General features: G+C 38.1%; 1 protein-coding gene across 1 annotated transcript; it reads left to right on the top strand.

Annotated features, from left to right (window-relative positions):
- The first annotated feature begins 3,322 nt into the window (after positions 1 to 3,322).
- Positions 3,323 to 19,731, top strand: MINAR2 (membrane integral NOTCH2 associated receptor 2). Its single transcript, XM_058736127.1, has 3 exons — positions 3,323 to 3,574; positions 15,795 to 16,022; positions 19,544 to 19,731. Exons 1-3 carry the CDS (start codon positions 3,410 to 3,412, stop codon positions 19,721 to 19,723), a joined length of 573 nt encoding a protein of 190 aa, XP_058592110.1. The 5' UTR covers positions 3,323 to 3,409; the 3' UTR covers positions 19,724 to 19,731.
- The last annotated feature ends 2,449 nt before the right edge of the window (positions 19,732 to 22,180 follow it).

Genomic DNA, 22,180 nt, shown 5'->3' with positions numbered 1-22,180 from the left:
GTTATCTTCACATTGTAGCTGAGGAATCAGGCTTAGAGAGATTCAGTAACCTATCCAGGAACACAACTTAGTTTGATGCCACTCTGACTCCAAATTCTGTGTACTCAGTAACCCTGATTGCCTCTGTTTACCAATTTTGAGACTGTTTTATAATAGACACAAAAGGGTTTATAAGCTAGTCACAGGCTTTCTTTGTAATCAAAACTATTCAAGTGATTTCCAAACTCTCCAATAATTTGATGAACCACAACTCCTCATCTGGACATTGTACAGGCTTTTCAGCTAGAAATACTTTCAAATATTTCAGTGGGTTATTGGTACAACCTAGAGAGGGAGGGAAGGAGAAAGGGAGGGAGAAAAGAAGGGAAAACAGGAGAGAGAGAATAAGGAGAAGAAAATAAGATTCATTCACATATAGACAGTTTTGCCTCGTGAACCATATTTAATCCTATTTTTACGATTCTCACGGTTCAAAAAAAAAAAAAAACCGTAATTCTGGGTCCAAATCCAAGAGGAAATGATACTTTTATAAAAATTGGTTACAAAGAAAAAGACCAAAAGATTACCTGCATGCTAAGTGTTGAGAAGCCCCAGATGTGCACATTTCCACCAGATTTCCCTCCAGTAAAACTCTTTATATTTATTTATAACCATTGTCACTCTAGATGGAAGTTCCTAATGACAATAAAGAAATAAAAACCCTGAGCCAAAATTCATCCAGTTACTTTTGGGTAAACTTTTTGAAGAGTTAAAAGGAAAACAATAAAATGGGTATTATGTGATCAAATAAATTTGGAAAATGCTAGACTTATCAAAGCAGGACTTCTCAGAGCCTTCAGTGTGAGTCTGTGCATTGTAAACTACCAAAGAGAATATAGAGTATCATAAACATTTTTGGCAACGGAATCCTTTTTTTTAATGAGCTTGGAAAACAGCACTAAGCCATTTTTTAAATCAAATGTAATTGGATTATCTATTTCCAACCAGAGGAGAGCCCTTTCTAGTGCTTTTGAAGAGACAAGATCCATGGTTATTTATGGAGCAAAGGACTTCATGAGGGTCTTCAGGACATGACTCATGGGGAAGGAAGCATCCGAAAGGGCTGCTCTTTGGTAATGTATCATCTAGTATGAGGCTCATAAAAGAAAAGCATGAAATACATCATCAGACCAAAGATAGTAAGATGAGACTTCAAACAAATCACTCCAAGATTTCAAAGGAGGGAACAATCGTACCTACTTGGCAAAATACATAAAGGTTTTGTGAAAGGCGAGTTATAAGCAGTAGCCCATGAAGGATGATTCAGAGGTGGTCAACAGCCAGTTGGGAAGAAATGTTTCCAGGCAGGACTGGCATTACCACAGGCACAAGTTGGGGTGGGGTGGAGTGGAAGTGGGGGCCAGGGGTGGGGAGCGGATGGCCAGTAACAAGCTTGATTTTCTGATCATTAGTCATGTAGGTTGCCTACAGTGAGAAATAAGAACCGATAGTTTGGGGGTGAGGGTGGACAAAGAATGAGAAAAGAGGGAGAGTCTAAAACTCAACTTGTAAACAGGAGGAGACAGTATACAAGCCTCTGGGCATCTAGAGCATGGCGGAGGGATCTAAGGGAAGGATGCCTAAGGAAAACTGAAGGCTCATTTCACCTACCTCATACTTTGGCCAAAGAAAAGGCCTAATCAAATATATTTGGACCTAGATTCTCTGTCTCTACTTGCCAATATAAAGAGCCAAAGAGAAGTAAGGTTCTTCTTGAAGACGTGTGTTATTCCCTGAAGAATCTTTTAGGAAAAGCAAACAGCCTGAGAAATATTTATTCATTAGATGTATTCTGGCAGCAGCCAGGAAAATCCAGAATGTACCAAGCACACGCACATGCACATAATACACTTGATTCTTGAAACACTTGTGATTTAACTGTTTTGTTATTAACTGTCATTATGGAGTAGCTCTTACTTTCTCCAGTAAATATGTTGTTAAAACTACCCAAGTTTATTTCGAATATTGCAAGACAGTGGAAGAGTCTGGGTCCAAAACATTCTTACAGAAAATGTTGATGGTTCAAACCAGTTTTACAGCTATAAGTAGGACAGGATTTTTTAAACTCCCTCATGTTTATTGCTATAAAGAAGGTAAGTACTCTCTAGTGTCTTGCTCAATTTGAGAACATCCTGGCTGCTGGTTCTTATAAGCTATATGGCACTCTTCTGAAATCTGGTGCTGATACATTCCACATGTGACCCCATTTACCCCTGGAAGAGAAACCTTCCTGCTGAATCAGATGGGTTTACAGAGGTGCACACATAACAAACAACCTATGTCTTTTTAAAACTGCTGATGCATCTATCCTTTGCCTTCTCACGGTGGGAAAGTATTCCTCTTATTCTAGATGGAAATCCATACTTTCCCAATGAGAAGCATGGGTTGCCTGAGGCAGAGTGACTTGAAATGTGAGAGCTTATCTCCATTAAAGGCATCATTACTTCCTGGCTTAATACAGGGTCCTCAGCCTCACTCCCACCTTGGCTCCCTGAACGGCAGATGGGTTCACTTAGGACAGCACATCATCCAAACCCAGCAGACATGTTCCCCTTTGGTTCCCAATGTGCTGTGTGAACACCAAAGCACACAGAAGGAGTTTATACAGCCAGGAACAGAGGCAACGGGACCTTGGATAGCATATGGGTCAAGGCAGTAGATTGGGGCGCTGAATTCCTGTAGCAAACTATAACAGCAAAATTCTTGCCATTTCTCAGTTCAGACCAAAGCTGACAACCTAAAAGTGGTCAGGTTTCATGTGAGCTTGAGACTCTGGGAGTCAAAACAGGAGGAGAAACAAGATCCTGCATATCATATGGGAGACTGCATTGGCAGGGCCAAATCAGCTGTGTTAGGTCGGCAATGTTCAGAGAGAAAAATTAAGAAATCTCTTCCTTACGGGTGATATCTCATGTGCTCCAGTTATGGCCTGTGACACTGAAATTCTGGCAGCCTTTATCCAAAGACTAGTTCCTCTTAAACCGTTATGTCTGACCCTGTATGGAGAGACATTAAGCGCTATATATCTAATTTTGGCATTTTGTGTAATTTAACAAGTACAACCTCATCTGTCTCTTTTAAGCCTCCAAAATGCGTGTGTGTGCATGCGTGTGTGTATGTGTGTGTGTGTGTGTGTGTATGTGTGTGTGTGTGTGTGTGTGCGTGTGTTGGCGTGCTGTGTGTGAAAGGCAAGGCAGGGCGCTGCATTGTCTATGAGCGTCAGCATATCATTTCGAGAACAGCTCCCCCGTGTAGCTGAGAGACCTGGTTTCAGATACCAACCGGAGCATCCTCAGGCTCATTAATAATGGACGAGTCTGACAGAAGCAGCCTCACTTACCTTTGTTTTCCACCGTAGACGAGGGGAGACATGGATCTCTCTGTTTTGCCAAATAACAACCATCCTGACAAATTCCTGCGGCTCGATGTGAAGTCTTTCATGAGGAACTCAGCTCTTCTTCAGGCCAGCCTGGTGAGGTTTCCAGGTGGGAATCACCCTGCCGCCCAGCACTGGCAAAACCTCGTGTACTCACAGGTAAAGTCCAGGACAGCATAAAGCCCCCAGGCGAGGGTCAGTTCTTTCTCACTACCTATTATTTCCTTATTTGTGCAGGGACGGTGGGGGGAAGGCTGTAGGGAACACGGTACAAGGTGGCTGCCCTTGCAATATTAAAAAGGTCTTTCTCTCTTCCTTAACATAAGGAAACTCTCTGATCACTTTATAAAATATGTGAATTCCTGCAAACATTCATTTTCCGCCAAGCACTAGCTTTGCAGCCCGTCCTCATTTTATTGCCTAGTTTTCATTTTACTCCTTTCCTTCAGAATTTTTCAAACCACTTGTTACTTTTGCAAATAAGACTCTGGGGGGAAAATCTACCTCTCTCTTCTGGTGCATTCTAAGCCCAAAGCAGCAGAAGCTTAAAAAGGGACTCAAACACAGCCTCTGAGACCACTGGGGAACTTGCTCTTGCCTTATGTAGGCTGGCTCCCTTTCATTTCTTGCAGAGAAGAGTCAGCATAACAATGGAAACCCAATGATTGAAGGAAAACAAAATAGAGGGAACTCTTCCCTTTTATTTTAGATACTCTTATTTTCTGCAGGTATCCATGTAGACAAGACATAACAATCAGACCTTAAAACCCAGTGCACACTTTATTTTTTCGCTTTCTTCTTTTGCACCTTCCTTCTTTTTGCTGACCAAAAGACAGGAATAAAACTGTGATGAGTTCCATGTGCTGGAATAAACATAAAGGCCCTGACTGTTGGAAGGCTCAAGAAACAGGAATAATCTTTGTTTTAAGACGTGAGGGCTAATGGGGTTAAGGGTTAGTCAATTTAGAAACAGGAAGAAGCATTTCATTTCAGAACAGATGTGACTGACCTACAAACCCCTGCAAGTCATTAAGTCCTTTGGAGTGGTTCAAATTCCCTGAACAGAAATTTGTTTTCTTTTAAGAAACAGTTGCTACTCATGAGTCCTGGTGTAAAGTGACTCCTTTGTGGTGTGTTTGTGGGCTCCTCGGGACCTTTATCATGAGATCATTCAAAATCAAGTACACTCAAATGATTATGTAAGTGTTTCCTCCACCTACAAGGGTTTTAATTTATTTCCATCATAAGGCAGCCTGTTATGACAACTGACTTTTTAAAAAATTTTGCATCCTTCCCTTTTGGAATCCTCAAAACTCTTCCCCCCACCATACACACCTTTTTGGTTATTGTTTTCGTGTTTTAAGTTAAACACAATAAATTCCTCCTCATTGTTTATGCCACGGAATAAAATGACTCAAAAATCAGTTCAGAAAACCTTGGCCCTCCTATGCTATGAAGTTTAGTAGAAGAAAACATATCCAATAAATTCCTTTGAGGTTGGAACGTATCAATCTAACATCTTTTGTTTGGTACTGGAGTTGACCTATTTCCTTCACGGGAATCTTCACAGTTTAAAGCTCTGTTGAATGTTGTTCCTAAACCTGAATGAAATGCATCCAATTTTTAAGGGGCATCTTTCTCAATAGGTAGGCCCTGATGAGTTGAAGCGGTTATTTAACAAAAAAACAAGGAGGTAAAAATCTGCTATGAATGTCTTTAGATATGTTATTGGTAATTTTTTTAATTGTTCTTTGAGTTTATTTATTTATTCTTGAGAGAGAGACAGAGAGAGTGAGCAGGGGAGGGGCAGAGAGAGAGGAAGAGAGAGGAAAGCAGGCTCTGCACTGTCAGCGTGGAGCCTGATGTGGGGCTCGAACTCACAAACTGTGAGATCATGACCGGAGCAGAAACCAAGAGGCAGACACCTAACCAACAGAGCCACCAAGGCACCCCTGTTATTTGTAATTTTAAACTGCACATGAACTCGATTTAATTATCCTTTGACCCTAAAATAACGTTAAAATGACAGAATAAAGGCTAATTTACTATTGAAATAACAGGGTGAGGGGAAATAAATCTTACAAATTCAGTTGGCTGGGTAGCCATGACACAAATTAGGACTAACAATTATTTGTATTTACTACTTTAATTTGCAATATGTGAATAAGTAGTTCTTCTCTCATTAGCTGTTATTTTAAAAAATCCAGGAGTGATATATTTGTGGGATAAAATAAATACCTAAAATAAAGGACTTACTAAAGTTTTAAGTAGCTGTAGAGATACCTGGAAGAAGGCACAAAGTATATCAGGTGCATTTGAGGCGTTAAGGGTGCATAAGGTGGCACTGTCAGAAGTTCTTAATTTAAAACCCTCAGTCTGCTGGGGATGCATTAAACCAACAGGAAGAGCATCGAATAAAGAGGGTGGAAACCTGGTTTCTTGTCTCACATCCACAGTAAGCCACTTTAAGAGACATCTATTGTGGCTCTTACTTGGTTCATGCCTCAATATTTTCACTTGAAAAACTAGAATAATATTAATTTTACATATTTGTTTTAAAATGAGAAAAAGTAAAATAACATGAGGTAAAACAATTGAGAGGAAATATTTCCCATAAAAGTTTAAGAAACGTGTGGTGTTGTTGTTGTTGTTGTTGTTAGACAGCAGTCTGTTGTGTGTGTTGAAATTATCCTTTCATTAGACATTGCAAAACAGTAGATAATACTACTTGCATTTTTTTATTTATAGTGTGGATGGAGGGGTGTATGTGCTTGTGTGTAGATGGTGGTGTTAGGGAATATAGTCAATACATCTGTGAATCCATAACTCAAGCAGTAGATTTTTTACTCACACGAAATGTACACAGACTTCAGAGTTGTGTCAGTTTACCGCTGGGTCTCACACCACCCAGGTGCGTGGTGTTTGGGATTCAGACTACATCACGAAATGTCAAATGACTTAACCTAACAACAATTGCCTTCAAAATTAGTGGTGATTCAGCAGTTAAAACACAGATCTCATAATCCCGAATGTGAAGTTGAATTCCTAACTATATGCAGCATATTCTTATCCATCTCAAAGCTTTTCTATAAAAATTCACATAACATTTTCAGGGGAAATTCTTTAAGCCATTATTACATGTGAAAGCAATTGTGGGCATATAGAAAAGCAAGCACTCGTTCTCACGCATGCCTATAGTTCAGGACGCTGTGAATTCCATGCCGGGCAAATACACAGGTCATCCATGTTTGCAGGGAGAGAGTATGAGCATATATTTCTTGATTCTACTATATTTACTCTTTCTTAAATTCTTTCAGTAGAGAAGCAAAGAAGCTTCACAATAAATTTCATCTCAGTGCAATGAACAAATGTTCGCCAAAATCTAACGTTTCTGGTTGTTAAAATAATTTGGGGCATGTATCTGATGAAGGCATGTGGAATTGTATTCTAAATATTTCTGCCAATCGCTTTATAAAACGAGGTAATGAAAGGAAAAGGGTGATTTTTTTTTAGTTTAAATGATAAAATATGTTTTGTTTCAGATAATGTAGTGCCCCCCCCCTTTTTTTGATTAGCAGTCAGACTTCAGAGTCATTTCAAACTAATCTCTTTGTTTTATCTTTTCCTGGCTTCCATCACATCTTTTTCAGAACCCAAGAGCATTCCATGCTAAACTTGTGAGCTGGAGCAAAAGACCAAGGATAAGAGGTTGCTCTTCCCTTGATTTCTAGGCAATGTCATTTCCTGGGTTTATTTCCTAGTCATTTTCCTCGCTTTTTGTTACAGTCTTAAGAGCTATCTTTTCCCCTATGTTCTAATGTCTCTTCCATCTCAGTTTTTTGTTTTGTTTTGTTTTGCTTGTTTGCATACTCTAATTGTACTTAATGATCTGTCTCTGGACAGGTCCCTGAAATCTGTTTTGCCTTCTCTAAAAATGTCTCTATTCCTAATCCTCCAATTAGCGTTCTGAAAAGAATGCCCTGCATATGCATTAGATTCCCATTTTTAAGCCTATATTTGGGGAAGAGCCTTTGAGGCTCTTAAATTATTATCTAGGAAGTAGATTGACGGGCACCACTCAGTTGTTCAGGGATTTACTTGCAAATATCAGAATATGATTTATCAAGTTATGCTAAATTTATGCAGCTCACAAAATCTCCAGTGGGGTCTGGAATTTAGCCTTGGATGGTGTGCTGCCAGAAACAACACCTAAGCTGCCTCATCATACTGCTCTCAGATCAGACCCAAATGCCTCTTGCACTAAAGCTTTTATTAAGGATGCCCTGAGTATTACAATAGCATGTGTGGGAGGTTAGGTGGAGGAGAAGGCAGGAAACAAGTTTCAAGAAAGGCCTGTGTCAGACAACAAAGGTTTGGTAATTGTTGTCTGAGATTTTAAATTTTATCCTGAAAATTTTGAGGGGTTGGTGAAAATTTATTCTAGCAATTTGGGAAACAGAATTCCTGGGGTCACTGGGGAGCTGATTTTGTTTGTATACCCACAAATAATAGATAAACAAAATGCCTTGTTTGCAAGGCATTTATGATTATGAAAGGGACTTCGTTGTATGTACAGATTAAATTGGGGAAAAACGGAAATCTTTATAATCTTGATTCTCCCAATCCATAAACATGGTATATCTTTTTATTTATTCAGTTCTTCATATGGCCCTTCAATGATATCTTATAATTCTCCACATAGAAGTTTTCATAAAGTTTGTTAGGTGTATATCTAAATATTTATAGCACCATTGCTTTTAAGACTAGAACCTTTTAAATCATGTTTCATAATAAAGTGTTACTCATGCATGTCATTGATTTTTATAGACTATTAATTGTTGTATATTAGTCTTAAATCCAGGAATAGTGTTAAATCTCTTTTATTTTGACTGTAAACATCCCTACAGCTAATCATGCTATCCGCTATTTTGTTTTATTTAAAACCCTATTCCTTTTATTTATTTTTCTGTTCTTATTGTATTGCTTAGGGCTTCCACTGAAATAATATGTGAATGTTTGTGATTACTGACATCCTTGTATTAATTCTGAAACTAAAACAAATGTTTCTAATATTCCAGCCATTTGGTAAACTATGCCCTGGAAGTTTTATGTAGATTCTCTTAATTAATTTTTAAAGATCCCCTACTATTCCCAGGTGGTTAGGAAAGTTTGCTTTAAAGACGTTTGAATGTTTTCAAAATCTTTTTCAGAATCTGTTGTAAAATTCTGTATTTTTTTTCTGTTAATGTGATGAGTTACATTCATCTTCTAATTTTAAATCACCCTCCAGGTAAAAATTATTTCCTGATATAAATCTTATTCTGGTATGTATAATTTATATGTATTGTAGGATTCTTTTTAGCAATAGCTTATTCATGACTTTTGCATTGTGCTTATAAGAGAAATTGTCCTATAATTAAATTACCTTTTCTTTTACTTACTGCCTTTGTCTGGAGTTTATATCAAGCTTTCATAAAGTGAATTGGGGAGTATTCCTTGTTTTCTTATTTTCTGGAAGTGTTTGACAAAATATAAATGATCTGTTTCAGACATATCCAGTAGAATTTGACTGCAATATTTTCTTGGCCTGATAATTTTCAATTTGGGGTAGATGTTAAGTTATTGATTCAATTAATCAAATTATCACAGGTTTATTATCATTTTCTATTTTTTCTTTGCTTAAAATTTTTTCAATGTTTATTTATTTTTGAAAGACAGAGAAAGAGACAGAGTGCAAGTGGGGTAGGGACAGAGAGAGAGGGAGACACAGAATCCGAAGCAGGCTCCAGGCTCTGAGCTGTCAGCACAGAGTCCAACACGGGGTTCAAACTCATGAACCATGAGATCATGACATGAGCTTAAGTCAGATGCTTAACAGATTGAGCCACCCAAGCCCCCCTATTTTTTTTCTTAATTAAGTTTGATAAGTTATATTATGAGGGAAACTGCCCAGTTGCATATAAAGTTTTTAAGTTGCTCATATTATCCTCCTATTACATTTATTAATCTCTGCTACGTCTCTTTCATTGTTTCTTTACATTTCTAACACTGGATTTGTGTCTTTTTATTTTTCCTGAGCTGTATTGCCAGAGATGTTTTAATCTTTTTAGCCTCTCCAAAGAAATAGTTTTCAACATTGTTCATCCTCTCTATTTGTTTTTTAATTTGTAATATTTATTGATTTCTACTATCTTTTTTATTTGTTTAAATTGCAGTTAACATACAATGTAATATATCTACTTCTATCTTTATTGTTTCTTATTACCTCATTTTCTCATTCTGCTTTTATAATGCAGGAAAATATTTTTGTAATACTCCCTCAAAATACCATTTCAACTCCACCCAACAATTTTACAAATGTAGCATTTTCCATTTCAATTCTATTCTAAATTTTTAATTTCCATTATTTCTTTGAAGTGTGGGTTTAGTTTTCTACAAAACGTGGTACTTTAACTTTTTGATATAAATATACAAATTTCTAACTAAGTTGACTGTGTTCAAACAGCACAATCCATATAATACTGAGTCTTTGAAATTTGTTTTAAAGTCTAGTACATTATCAACTTTTGTAAATATCCAGTGTATATTTTAAAATTAATGTATTCAGTTGTTTAATGAAGACGTCAGTATATGTGACTTGATCAAACTCGGTTTTATTGCTCAAATCCTTTATCTTTAGTAATTGTTTTGTCTGCTTGATAAAAATTCTCTGCATAAATTTCTCCTTGTAATTATGTCAAGTTTTGCTTTATAAATTTTGATACTATTTTATTAGATACATACAAGTTTAGAATTGTTATATTTTACTGATGATATCTGTCTTTATTCACTTTATAGCAATTCTCTGTAACTAACAAAGTATTTTATTTTAATACCTATTTTGTCTGCTAAATATATACTTTCTTAGTGGTTAGTCAGGCTAAGTTATGTTATGGAAACAAATTTTAGTGAGTTAACACAATAAAATGTATCTCTCACAAAATCTGATGTGGGTGATGTAGATGTCCTAAAGGTCTGGCTTCCAAGTGGAATCCAGACTGTTCCTTTGAGGATTTACTATATCAGAATCTCCATAGGTCTGAACATTGGAAAGAGAGTAACCCAGGAATCTTTCAAGGGATTTTAGGGGTCAACCATGAGTTGTTAGTCATATGTCCTTGCTGTTATATGCCCTTAAGAAGAAATGGATTTGCTAGTTAGGCTTTGCCACAGTTTATCATTCTGTCAAATATATTTACACTATATATATACATATATATATATATATAGTGTGTGTGTGTGTGTGTATATATATATATATATATACAGTATATATATAGTGCATATACATATATAAATACACTTATATTATATTATATGTTAAACATATTTACATAACATATATTATATATGTACACAATATATAAATAACACACATATATATATATAAACTCTCCCTTTCTGAATGGGAAAAATTAAAGACACGGCCGTCACTATTCCAAAGTAATTCTGAGATCCCATGGGAGTAGTTTGCATGGCCTCCTTCTTTGAGGATATGGAAGATTGATTAGGACATGATTCTGCTTTTTAGAAGGATTTCTGATGCATTGTTTTCTATAGTCCTTGATTACACTCTTTAGGAAGCATCTCCTTGTTCACTTTTCTCTTTTGCCACATCAGAAGTAGACCCTGCTTCAAGGATAGACTTCAAAGTTTACTCCTGCTCAAGGACATTTAGAAATCTAGGATTATTGTCATTGTTTTCTTTTGTTTTATTTTAATTTTAAATATTTAAAAGCTTTTAGGTGTAGGCTTGTGATTTCTTTGGTAATACATTCTTTACAGAATTTAGGAAGCTATTTATTAATGTATCTTACCTAACATAACTGACTACTTGCAGTCACTTTTATGTCAGTAAACACACCTACGTTCTTTGAAGACATAGCTCTCAAATAGGCTGTAATGCCTTGCTTTTCTGCCTCCATTTCTGTATTTTTAGAGTCAGTGACAACCGCATAGAGGCTCTCAGGGATAACAGTTATGAAAGCACAGCCTAGCATGATCTTCATCTTGAGTCATTTTATTCAGTTGAGAAATTTCAATAGGTATTTTTTACTCAATGCTTTAAAAAAAAAATTCTGGGGGCGCCTGGGTGGCGCAGTCGGTTAAGCGTCCGACTTCAGCCAGGTCACGATCTCGCGGTCCGTGAGTTCGAGCCCCGCGTCGGGCTCTGGGCTGATGGCTCGGAGCCTGGAGCCTGTTTCCGATTCTGTGTCTCCCTCTCTCTGTGCCCCTCCCCCGTTCATGCTCTGTCTCTCTCTGTCCCAAAAATAAAAAAAAAAAAAAAAAAAAAAAATTCTGTGTTTTAGTATTGAGATCTACAAACAGACTTTCAACAATAGAAGGCATCACATTTCTAGATGCCTAGATTCCCCTCTACTTTCTTTCTTCTTTCCAACTGTGCAGCTGTCTCTAATCTCATCTCTTTCTTGTAGCACATTAATGCTATGATTATTGTAATGTCATTATATGTACATGAATTCTCTGATTATTTCACAAGTATCTCTCCTAGAGCTACAGGTGATTAGATTCCAAATTACAACAAATGACATTTATGCAAAAAAAAATTTTTCCTATAGGATATGAATAACCATCATTCCAGCTTCTGATGTTTCTCTCATCCCTTTCCACTTTTTGGCTGCAAGTCCATGCCACATGTTTGTGGAATTTCAAGATCTACTACTTTATTAGGGAGGATAGACTAGGCTGTGCTAACACATAACCCCACAAAATACCAGTAACTAAAAAGAATGTTCATGCTCACGACAAATTTAAAAAAGGGCAGGTGGATTTTAGAGGCAGCTCTTTTTCAAGCAATAACCCATGGCCTCAAGTTCTTTCATCCTGTAGTTCTGCCATCACAGAACCCTTACTTAACAGTGACACAAAAATGGAAAATGAGCCAAAAATCTTGTGGAAGATTTCAGGGGCCAGGCTTGGAGGTGGTTTAGCTGGCCCCAATTTAACTTCAGGCCAGACTGGGAAAGACAGTCATCCATCCTTTATGCTTAGGAGAAGAGGATAAAATTCATAGGCATTTAACCAGTCACCACAATACATAGCTCCCATTCTTCTTCATTTGCCAGTATATCTTTTCACATTCTTTCACTCTCATTTTTGAGTCCTTATATTTTAGGTACTCCTCTTATAAATATTACATAATTTCATTTAATTTTAAAAATCTGACCTGACAATCTCTGTCTTTAAATAAAGAATTTAGTCTATTTACATTTAACATGATTATTTCTAAAATTGTTCTATTTTGCTGAAGTTCCCCCATTCTTGGTTTCAATTTTATTGTCTTATTATCAAGTTTCCTTTATCTTTTTTTCTATTGCTGTACTGATTTAGAAACTATGGATTCTTTCTCAATTTTTTACTAAGATTTCTATCCTCTCACTAACCTGATTTCTTAAAATGTTCTAATAAAAAATATTTGTGTTAAATTTTACTGTCAAGTGACTTAGTTATCCCTTATTCAAAAACTCACAAAGTAGGGGTGCCTGGGTGGGTCAGTTGGTTGAGCATCCTGCTCTTGATTTCAGCTCAGATCATGATCCCAGAGTTTTGGGATCAAGGCCTGCACTGGGCTCTGCACTGAGTGTGGAACCTACTTAAAACTCTCTCTCCCCCTCTGTCCATCTCTCTCTTCCACTCCCTCTACCCCTTTCCCCCACTCATGCTATTGCCCTCTTTCTAAAATAAAAAAAAATTGTAAATAAATTAAAAATTGTTTAAATTCCCAAATTGGTGATTATTATCTCTGTTTTACCATAAAATCAATACTTACTTAGATATATAGAGAGAGAGATAGATAGACTTATCAATATTTTTTCCATATTCCTTTTTGTTTTGTTTTGTTTTGTTCGGCATTTCTTCTTAATTTTTCCTTTTATTATCAAGTTTCTTCTTTCTGGAGTACAGTTTTTTTAGAGGCTCTTTCTTTATTGGTCTATTAATTGTATACTCTCAGTTTTTGTTTGTCTCAACGTGCACTCTATTTCACTAATTTTACTGATTGATAGTTTACTTATATATAAATGTTGTAAATAATGATTTAAGCGTATAAAAGATAAATGGACAAAGTAATGGTGATACGGAAAAGTCCAGGTAAGCTTTGAAATGTTACTTTCCTTAAATATTTTAAAATACAAATTATTGTAGAGTCCATATGGCTAAAATAATAGAATTACTGTTGAATTTTCCTTTGGTAAATATAATCTAGTGGGGTCGAGAGTTAGAATCAAATACATGCTTTTTTTTTCCCTTAGGCTATTTGAGAAAAATTATCAAAATGTGAATGAACCTCAACCATCATTAGTATTTTTATATTGCTATCATATTCTTAGTAAAGAATATTCTATTATATACCTTAGTAAAAATATTCTATTAGTTTTCCCTTCACATGCCTTCATACATGAAATTGTCATGCAACAGAAAAATAAATGGCACCATGTAGTAAGATAAACCCCAGACTTCCAAGAATATGGTTTAGAATTAAGGGTTTGCATGTTCTTTTTACACTATAGGTCTGATTAATTTTTATCTTGTGCCTGTTAGTTTTTCAGGGTCTTTATACACTGTAATAGAGTCTGTTATTTTTTCCTGGCCCCCCAAACTGTATTTTCCTCATTTACAGAGCTTTCTTATTTAAGAAGCTCAAAGAATAGTCTAGTAGGCAAGAGAACTGACAAAGCAAATTTGTCAGTGTCCAAAGAATTATCCCTCTCAAAGATGATCAAAGATATCTATTCTCGAAAAAAAACAAAAAAGCCTTGAGTCAGAATTATGCTAAGCTGAAATGATCTAAATTTCATATCAAATTGTTTTCATATCAAATTCAGAAACATGTTTTATGAGGTCATCCATCTTAAAGACAAATGCTAAGTCAAGATGATGTATTATTTCATTGCAAATTTCAGTATTGTAGAATATAAATTGATTTTCAGACCAACAACATAATAAATTCAGAGAAGATCTCCAAGTTGACCGCTAAGCATGTCAAAAATGTATGGGTTAAGAAAATTAGGGAAATGTAAGGCTGAAGAGAATGTGAATGGTTTTACCTAGATGATTTTTTTTGGCTTATCAGCCATTTCAGAAGGAAACTATATGTAAAATTAGTTTACAATTTAGCTTACATAAATACATATTCAATGTGACCTATATACCCCAATATATGCTGAGGAATCAGTATAATGGTGATAATAAAGATGACTAAGAGGAATATCAATTGCTATTGAACCTGTTTAGGAAGTCTGAAATATGTGAAACATATGCATTAAAAAATTGCTGTAAATTAGTGAAATGTGTCACTAGCTTTCAAGGGTTAACCCTAAGTTTTCTGAAAATTAACTTATGTGAAATTCCTCTCCCTTGAAGCCCCATGATAACTGAGGCATTACTCTATAAGCTTTTGTTTCTTCTCAACTTTATTTAACCAATGAACAAATTTCAATGGAAATATTTTCTACCTCCATGATACTTTTGTATCCATAAGAAGAAAGAAAGAAAAAAAAAGCAAAATACAAATCTGAAGGTCAGATCAGACACAAAAACACAACTGGCGTCCACTGTTAAACTTGGGACACTGGTTGTCCTTGGGCAGGGGAAGGGCAAGGCAGAGTGAGGTGTGCTGGTAGGTGCTCTGTTTCTTGGTAGCGTCTCGGGTTTATTTGGTTTGTGAAAATTTATCGAGCTATACATTTATGATATGTGCGATTTTCTATTGTATATTTTGCTTCAATAAAAAAAGATCTAAAAAATCTGCAAGTCAATATTAGAGCCATCTAATAGCCACCTGGTCTGTACACATATAAAGGAATATGATGCTGTTCCGTCCTCCAAACTGCCTGAAACAGGAGTCCCAAGAGAGTTTTTGTAAAAGCCAAGGCACATCTATAAAATGTTTGTAATCTTCACTTTGCTGGATTAATCCAGCAATGCTAAATATTATTTTTATCGGTCGTGGAATGCACAAATAGAAAGAAGTAAAATGTTATTAAATCTCAGTGCAAGTGAGCTGGAAAAGAAATTGGCTTTGTTCAGAATTCTGCGATCGAAATTAAAGGACAGCGTTCTTTCTCTGTAGTGATAAAATAGCATTTTAGTGAATGATTACTAAAGCTGAGGAAGATCACATGCAAAGAAAAAACTCAGTTAAGGACAGGATTCTAGGTCAGACCAGATCCTAGAATCGTTTCCTCGTTCATTGTCCTAATCTGTTGGGGTTCCAGGCAGAATCAGCAAATTTTCAGGGGCGGTTATTTCACGTTTCATCCTCCGCCATCAGTGAGTGGCCCATTGGTAAGAGGAGACTTGTCTCTGTGCCTACTAACAGAGAGAGAAGAAGACTATCACTGCTCAGCGAATGAGAGGACCCAGTGCACAGCGTGCTGTTGCTACGGATCATCCCCCACCATCCCTGTCCTCTGTTCTGAAGAATAACCCACTGTACGGTGACATAAGTTTGGAGGAAGCTATGGAAGAAAGAAAAAAGAACCCCTCATGGACCGTTGAAGAATATGACAGGCATTCCCTGCACACAAACCTTTCTGGACACCTGAAGGTACTCAAAGCAAAGAATCACCTTTTTCAGTTGCTGAAGAAGATCAGTTGAAGTTTCCTTTTTAAAAAATGGATATAAGGGTGCCTGGGTGGCTCAGTCGGTTAAGCATCCCACTTCTGCTCAGGTCATGATCTCACAGTTCATGAGTTTGAGCCCCGCATCGGGCTCTCTGCTGACAGCTCAGAGCCAGGAGCCTGCTTCAGATCTGTGTCCCATTTCTCTCTGTCCCTCCCCTACTCATGCTCTGTCAGTCTCTCTCTCTCAAAAATAAATAAACATTAAAAAAAATTTTTTTAATGTGTGTTTAGGCGACCACCCCTTTTCATTAGACCCAAATGTCCAGGTGTCAGATCATTGTGGCATCTGGCATCCTTTTCTCTGTCCTAGTCAGTACATGTTTATTGATTTCTTCTGAGTTCTACAGTGTCAGCAATTACTGGCATCTGTATAGTGTAGAGAGGAGGAAATGATGTGATACAGAAAGGTTTACCTACAAGGTAAAAGGTTTTTCAAAGTTAATTTGGCAGATTATGTATGTTTTCCCCTAGTTTTATGACCATTTATTTCATGAATACTTAAGAATTCCCTATTCTGCATTTATTCAAAAATATTTATTAAATTCTCTGTCTTAGGCACTGTGCAAGGCAGTTCTCATCAAAGGTCACCTTATTCCAAGCCCACTCAATGATTTAAGATTGCAGATTTACATTTTGGACATTTTCCTGTGTCTCAGTAACAAAACAAAACAAAAACATTTCAACACAGGAAAAGTATGCAATGAACTCATTCACCCAGCCTAAACCCAACTTCAGTTTTTCTTTCCCCACCGCCCACCCGCACTCCTACCCCAGCCCCACTGGTGGTGTCCTCTGTCACGTGTATAGAAGATCTAGACATACCTGAACATCAGGGAGGGTGGCCCTGTATTTTTTACTAGATTCCTCCTCAGCCTCGGTTTGCCTTAGGGTCAGGGAGGCCTGACATTTTCCATATACCCTTCACGTAACAAGGTGTATCTGCTCTGAGCCCCGTAACTTAAGCACCTGAAGATTTCTTTCTGTTGAAAAGGGGATAGCATTGCGTCCCCTTAAAATCTTACACTTAAAAATCTCCTATGTGCACTCTTGAAATATCTTCTTGTCCAGAGACTTTGAGGTTTTTTAATCTCCTAATAGATTTGATGTATCTACTTAATCTAGCCTTTTTTCCAGGGAAGTTTCCATAACAGACACTCCCCCCTAGCAACAGTAATCTTGTGTTTTGTTTTCTTTTGTTTTGTTTTTATCAGGAGTCTGAAGATCAGGACCTCTAAGAAGTCACTTTCTTTTTTTCTCTTTTTTTTTATTAAGTTTTTATTTTAATTCCAGTGTAGTTAAAATACAGTTATATTGGTTTCAGTTGTACGATATAGTGATTCAACAGTTCCATACATCACCCAGTGCTCATGATGAAAATTGCACTCCTTAATCCCCATCACTTATGTCACCCAACCCAATCCCCCTCTCCTCTCCCCTCTGGTGACCATCAGTTTGTTCTCTATACTTAAGAGTCTGTTTCTTGGTTTCTCTCTCTCTCTCTCTCTCTCTCTCTCTCCTCTCTCTTGTTCCTTTGCTTGTTTGTTTTGTTTCTTAAATACCACATGAGTGGAATCATATGGTATTTGTCTTTCTCTGACTTACATACTTCCCTTAGCATAATACTGTCTAGCTCCATCCATGTTTTTGCAAATGGCAGGTTACATTCTTTTCTATGGCTGAATACCATCCCAATGTGTGTGTGTATATATATATATATATATATATATATATATACCATATCTTTATTCATTCATCTATCAATGGATAACTGGGCTGCTTAAGAAGTCACTTTCTACGATTAGGAAAAAATGTATTGTTTTATTTTGCAAGCATTTCTTGACTGTATGCTAGAGCTTCTTCTCCCCTCCATGTTGTTCACATGAATGGCAAAGGGACTATAAAGATGAGTATTCCTGTCCCTGTTGTCAAATAGTTAATCTAACTGATCAAAGTAACAAACCATAATTATAAAACAAGATAGAGGAAGAGGATAGTGTTTGTAATAATAGTAGAAAGTGCTATGCAGATTCAAACGAGGACAAAACCACACTGGATTATAAAAAGGCTTCATGAAAAAGTTAATTTATGCTGGACTTGAAGAATGAGTAAAATTCCAAAAGATATGGAGAGTTTGCATGAGTGGGGAAGCTCTTCTGTCAGGAGTAGCAAGAAAAAAGGCACAAATACAAGAAAGTGAGAGAGTTTGTGAGAACAGTAGATAGTCCAGTGTTGCTGGCACTGTAGTGTAAGTAATAGAATAAGGCTCAAAACCACTAAACAGAAAAGTTCAAATGTACGGCTGAGGAGATTGAACATCATTGGCAATGAGGAATAATGTTTCTGTTGGAAAATTCCATGAGTTATGTTTAAGAGGATCAAATGTAAATATGATAGATGTATTGCTTCACTAAAACCAGAGTCAGTCCCCTCCCTAACCATCCTCCACATATACAGTTACCTCAGAGCTTTTACAGACCTCATGATACCATTTTTCAGCACGTTTTTTTTTTTTTTAATATGAGAGGGGTGGGGCATGGGTGAAGGGCAGAGGAAGAGAGAGAAAGAGAATCCCAAGAAGGCTCCATGCTCAGTGCAGACCCAACGTAGGGCTCAATCCCAAGACCTTGGCATCATGACCTGAGCTGAAATCAAGAGTCAGACATTCAACTGACTGAGCCACCCAGGTGCCCCAAGCACTAAGTTTTTAAAGAGATGTTTCTGGAAGTCATGACGTTTGTTCTCATTAGAATTTCTTTCTATACCTCATGAATTCAACTTCTTCATCGCCATCCTTATCCATAGCTCATAACTAGCAGAAAGAGCCCCTAACGTATGTTCTGAAACTTTTCCACCTCTTACAGGCTATAAAATTCCAAGTGCCTGTGGTCAGCCCCATTTTTCTAAAATACTAAGAGTTTTATCAGTAAGAAAGGAGAAAAGAAACCCCATATTTAGTTACCAGAGCAAACTACAAGCAGAATGTAAGAGAGGATTTCGACAAGGATTTCAAGATCATCTATCCTTCTGCACAGTTCATCCAAATTTTACTTTAATATTTTAGCTTTTCTAAGAGCAGGACATTGAAACTAGTAGCAATGTGGTCGAAGAATGGTATTGCCATCACCAGTATCCACCCACCTCCCTATACGTGAGCCATTCCTCTCCTGGCAGTGCTAGCCTGAAGGTAAGTCATCGACCCCTGAGGCTAGAGAGGCAGAGAGGGTGGGCAGGCTGGCCGGCCGACTGCTAGCCATTGCTGATGAGAAATAATGATGCTATTCAGGGAAGCCTAGCCTCTCTTACTGCAACCATGACCCTTAAGCTTCACCCAGGGCAATAGGATTATTGGCCTTCAAACCTCTGAGAGTTTGTATCAAGTGGTGTGTAATGCTGACTGATCACTGATTGATCCTAGTCTCCTATGTAATTTTTTTTTTTTTTTAGGAAAATCCTAATGACCTACGGTTTTGGTTGGGAGACATGTACACGCCCGGTTTTGATACCTTACTGAAAAAGGAAGAGGAACAAGAAAAGCATTCGAAATATTGTCGTATAGGTCTGATTTTGCTCCTTGTTGCCTGCATCTTGGTTTTCATAGTGACCGTTTGCATGTTTTTCACCTAAAGAAACTGCCGCAGACACAGACACTTGAAAGTTCTTAAAAATCTTTCTAAATAAACATTCGCAGAAAAACATGTTCAAGTAGTATGAATGTATGATTGAATGTACAGCTCAATGTAATCGTCTCGTAGAACACAAATGTTGCTGGAGATAAGCTGGCTTTCTCTCCTTTGTTCTACGAAATTTGTAAGAATTCCAGAATGGCTTTTTTCCTTTGGGAGGCAGGACTTCTGGGGATCACAGGAAAGTCACCATATACAACCAAAAGTTAACACTTAGAATAGAGAACGAAACCGCACCAATAATTGTCAGCAGCTTTGTCTTACCTCCTTGCCACCCCCACCCTCCTTTCCTCCCTAAGACAGCTGAGCAAATCAGGGGCACCTGGGTGGCTCAGCCGGTTTAGTGCCTGACTTCCGCTCAGGTCATGACCTGGCAGTTCCTGAGCTTGAGTCCCCCGTGAGTAGCTCGCCCGGGGAGCCCCATTTCTTCCTCTCTCCCTGCCTCTCCTGGGAGTCTTTCTCTCTCTCTCTCTCTGTCCCTCACTCACGTGTGCCCCTCTCTCTCTCTCTCTCGAAGGAAGGAAGGAAGGGAGGAAGGAAGTTGAGCAAATCATTTTTTGGCTGCCAGATATACAGGTTAAAAACTTGTGGTTGTGCTATCTATTGCGTTGGATTCAAGCTGCTTTATCTCGTTTTGTTCCTATTTAAGCCAGAAAAAAAGGGGTGGTGGAGGGGCTTGACTCAAACGCGTTCTTATTTTCCCAGGATTCCTTTTTAATGCCTCAGTTTGATGTCGCACTGTCAGTACACCTAAACTTGAACAGGCCATAGTTATAGAATTAATTACACTTCTTTAGTTTTTTTTAACGTCTACTTACTTTTAAGAGATGGAGTACAAGTGGGGGAGGGGCAGAGAGAGAGGGAGACCCAGAATCCGAAGCAGGCTCCAGGCTCTGAGTTGACAGCACTGAGCCCAATGCCGGGTTTGAACCCACCAGCTGTGAGATCATGACCTGAGCCGAAGTTGGATGCTTAGCCCACTGAGCCAGCCAGGCACCCCAAAATTAATTACCTTTCCAGCCAATCTTGCTTACTAATTGATGCGCATTGGCTAGTGTGACCTCTGGTGGCTCTCAGTGAGTATGTATCACCAGCCATGGCCTCAGAGAAAGGCCCTCCAAAAGCAGAGGAAATACAGCCGAGAGAATGGGATCTGAATCCTGTCTTCTGCTAACTGTGGGACCCTGGGCAAGTTATTGTCTCTGAGAAAGGATAAGAATCAGCTCCCCCGTGGGGCTTGCCTAAGGACTAAACAGGAGCCAGATAAGAACAATACTTGGGTCCTAGTAAGTAGTTGCATAGTTAAGGACAACTGTTGCAACTAGTATGTGCTAGTTTATCGGTACCCTGAGGTACCTGACATTGCCTACAGATAACCAGGGACATGATTCTGGCCACAGATAGAGAATCAAGTCACCTCCCTTAGCTTTTTCCTAGAACATTGGACCCTACGTCACTCGCCCACTCCTTTCTCTTCTTTCAGGACTACCCCCACTCCCACCCCCACACTGTTGAGTGCATAAAACAGAAAAGGGACCTTTTCCTCTTCCCATTCATCAGCTTTGGCCCTTTGGGACTAGCACACCATTCTACTGTATTTCTCTTAGAGTTACCTGAAATAAAAATTATTGAAGTGCAGCTTTACCGTACAATAGAATCATTGTGCACAACGGTAGTCTGAGCCATATTTGTAGTACTTGACTTCTTATTCCCCTCCTCCTTTATAATACGTTGTCATCCAATTTAGAACTGAATTAAGAACAAAGGTCCTGGGGACTTCCAAGGGCAGGCCCGCTCACTGTGGGTGCCTGGCAGACAACCTCTTGCTATTAACCCAGTTTGCGAAGCCTGCCCAAAGTTCGCCTCTAAGGGATTCAAACCATGTTCAGGTCTCTGCTACACGTGGAAAGTATTTGTGCTGCACCAGGTTACAACCAGCTGTCCAGGGTCACTTACAGGTAAGGCTCTCTAAGGGCACTCAGCAGGGATAGCCACAGGACAGCTGTGTCAACCTGCCTGCCTCAACTTCTTGGCCCCTGCCCCCATCTCATTACCTTTCTCTTCTGCCCAGTCAGGAGCCTGGCATCCATCCCCCTGCTGTCTCCAGCCCTCCTCTGCTTTTCATCCATGATGCTAGCTAGCAGTCATTTAGATTTCAACATGATGTGTTTATTACTTTGCATTGCTCCCAAACCAATCTTCACGTTTAGCCTTCAGTGTAACTATAGAATCAAAATATGTTATCCCTCATTGGATTAATGTGATGCATCTACATGAAAGGGAAAGTCAAAAGACGAGTCAGTATATTCCTGTGTGCCCTCAAAATCATACCGTGAAAGCCATTCCAGTTTCTCCTTCAGTATGGGTTTTGAAAATGGCTCTAGCAGAAAAAGCATGA

Source organism: Neofelis nebulosa, chromosome 1 (genome assembly GCF_028018385.1).
Source record: "Neofelis nebulosa isolate mNeoNeb1 chromosome 1, mNeoNeb1.pri, whole genome shotgun sequence".
In the NCBI taxonomy this organism is placed as follows: domain Eukaryota; kingdom Metazoa; phylum Chordata; class Mammalia; order Carnivora; family Felidae; genus Neofelis; species Neofelis nebulosa.
The sequence above is the reverse complement of the archived record's forward strand: the minus strand, read 5'-3'. Positions and strand labels throughout refer to the sequence as shown.

Coding starts and splice junctions, on each gene's coding strand:
- MINAR2 (XM_058736127.1), top strand. CDS start 3,410: ATGGATCTCTCTGTTTTGCCAAATAACAACCATCCTGACAAATTCCTG. Junction 3,575..15,794: donor AAAACCTCGTGTACTCACAG/GTAAAGTCCAGG, acceptor GCCTACTAACAG/AGAGAGAAGAAGACTATCAC. Junction 16,023..19,543: donor ACCTTTCTGGACACCTGAAG/GTACTCAAAGCA, acceptor TTTTTTTTTTAG/GAAAATCCTAATGACCTACG.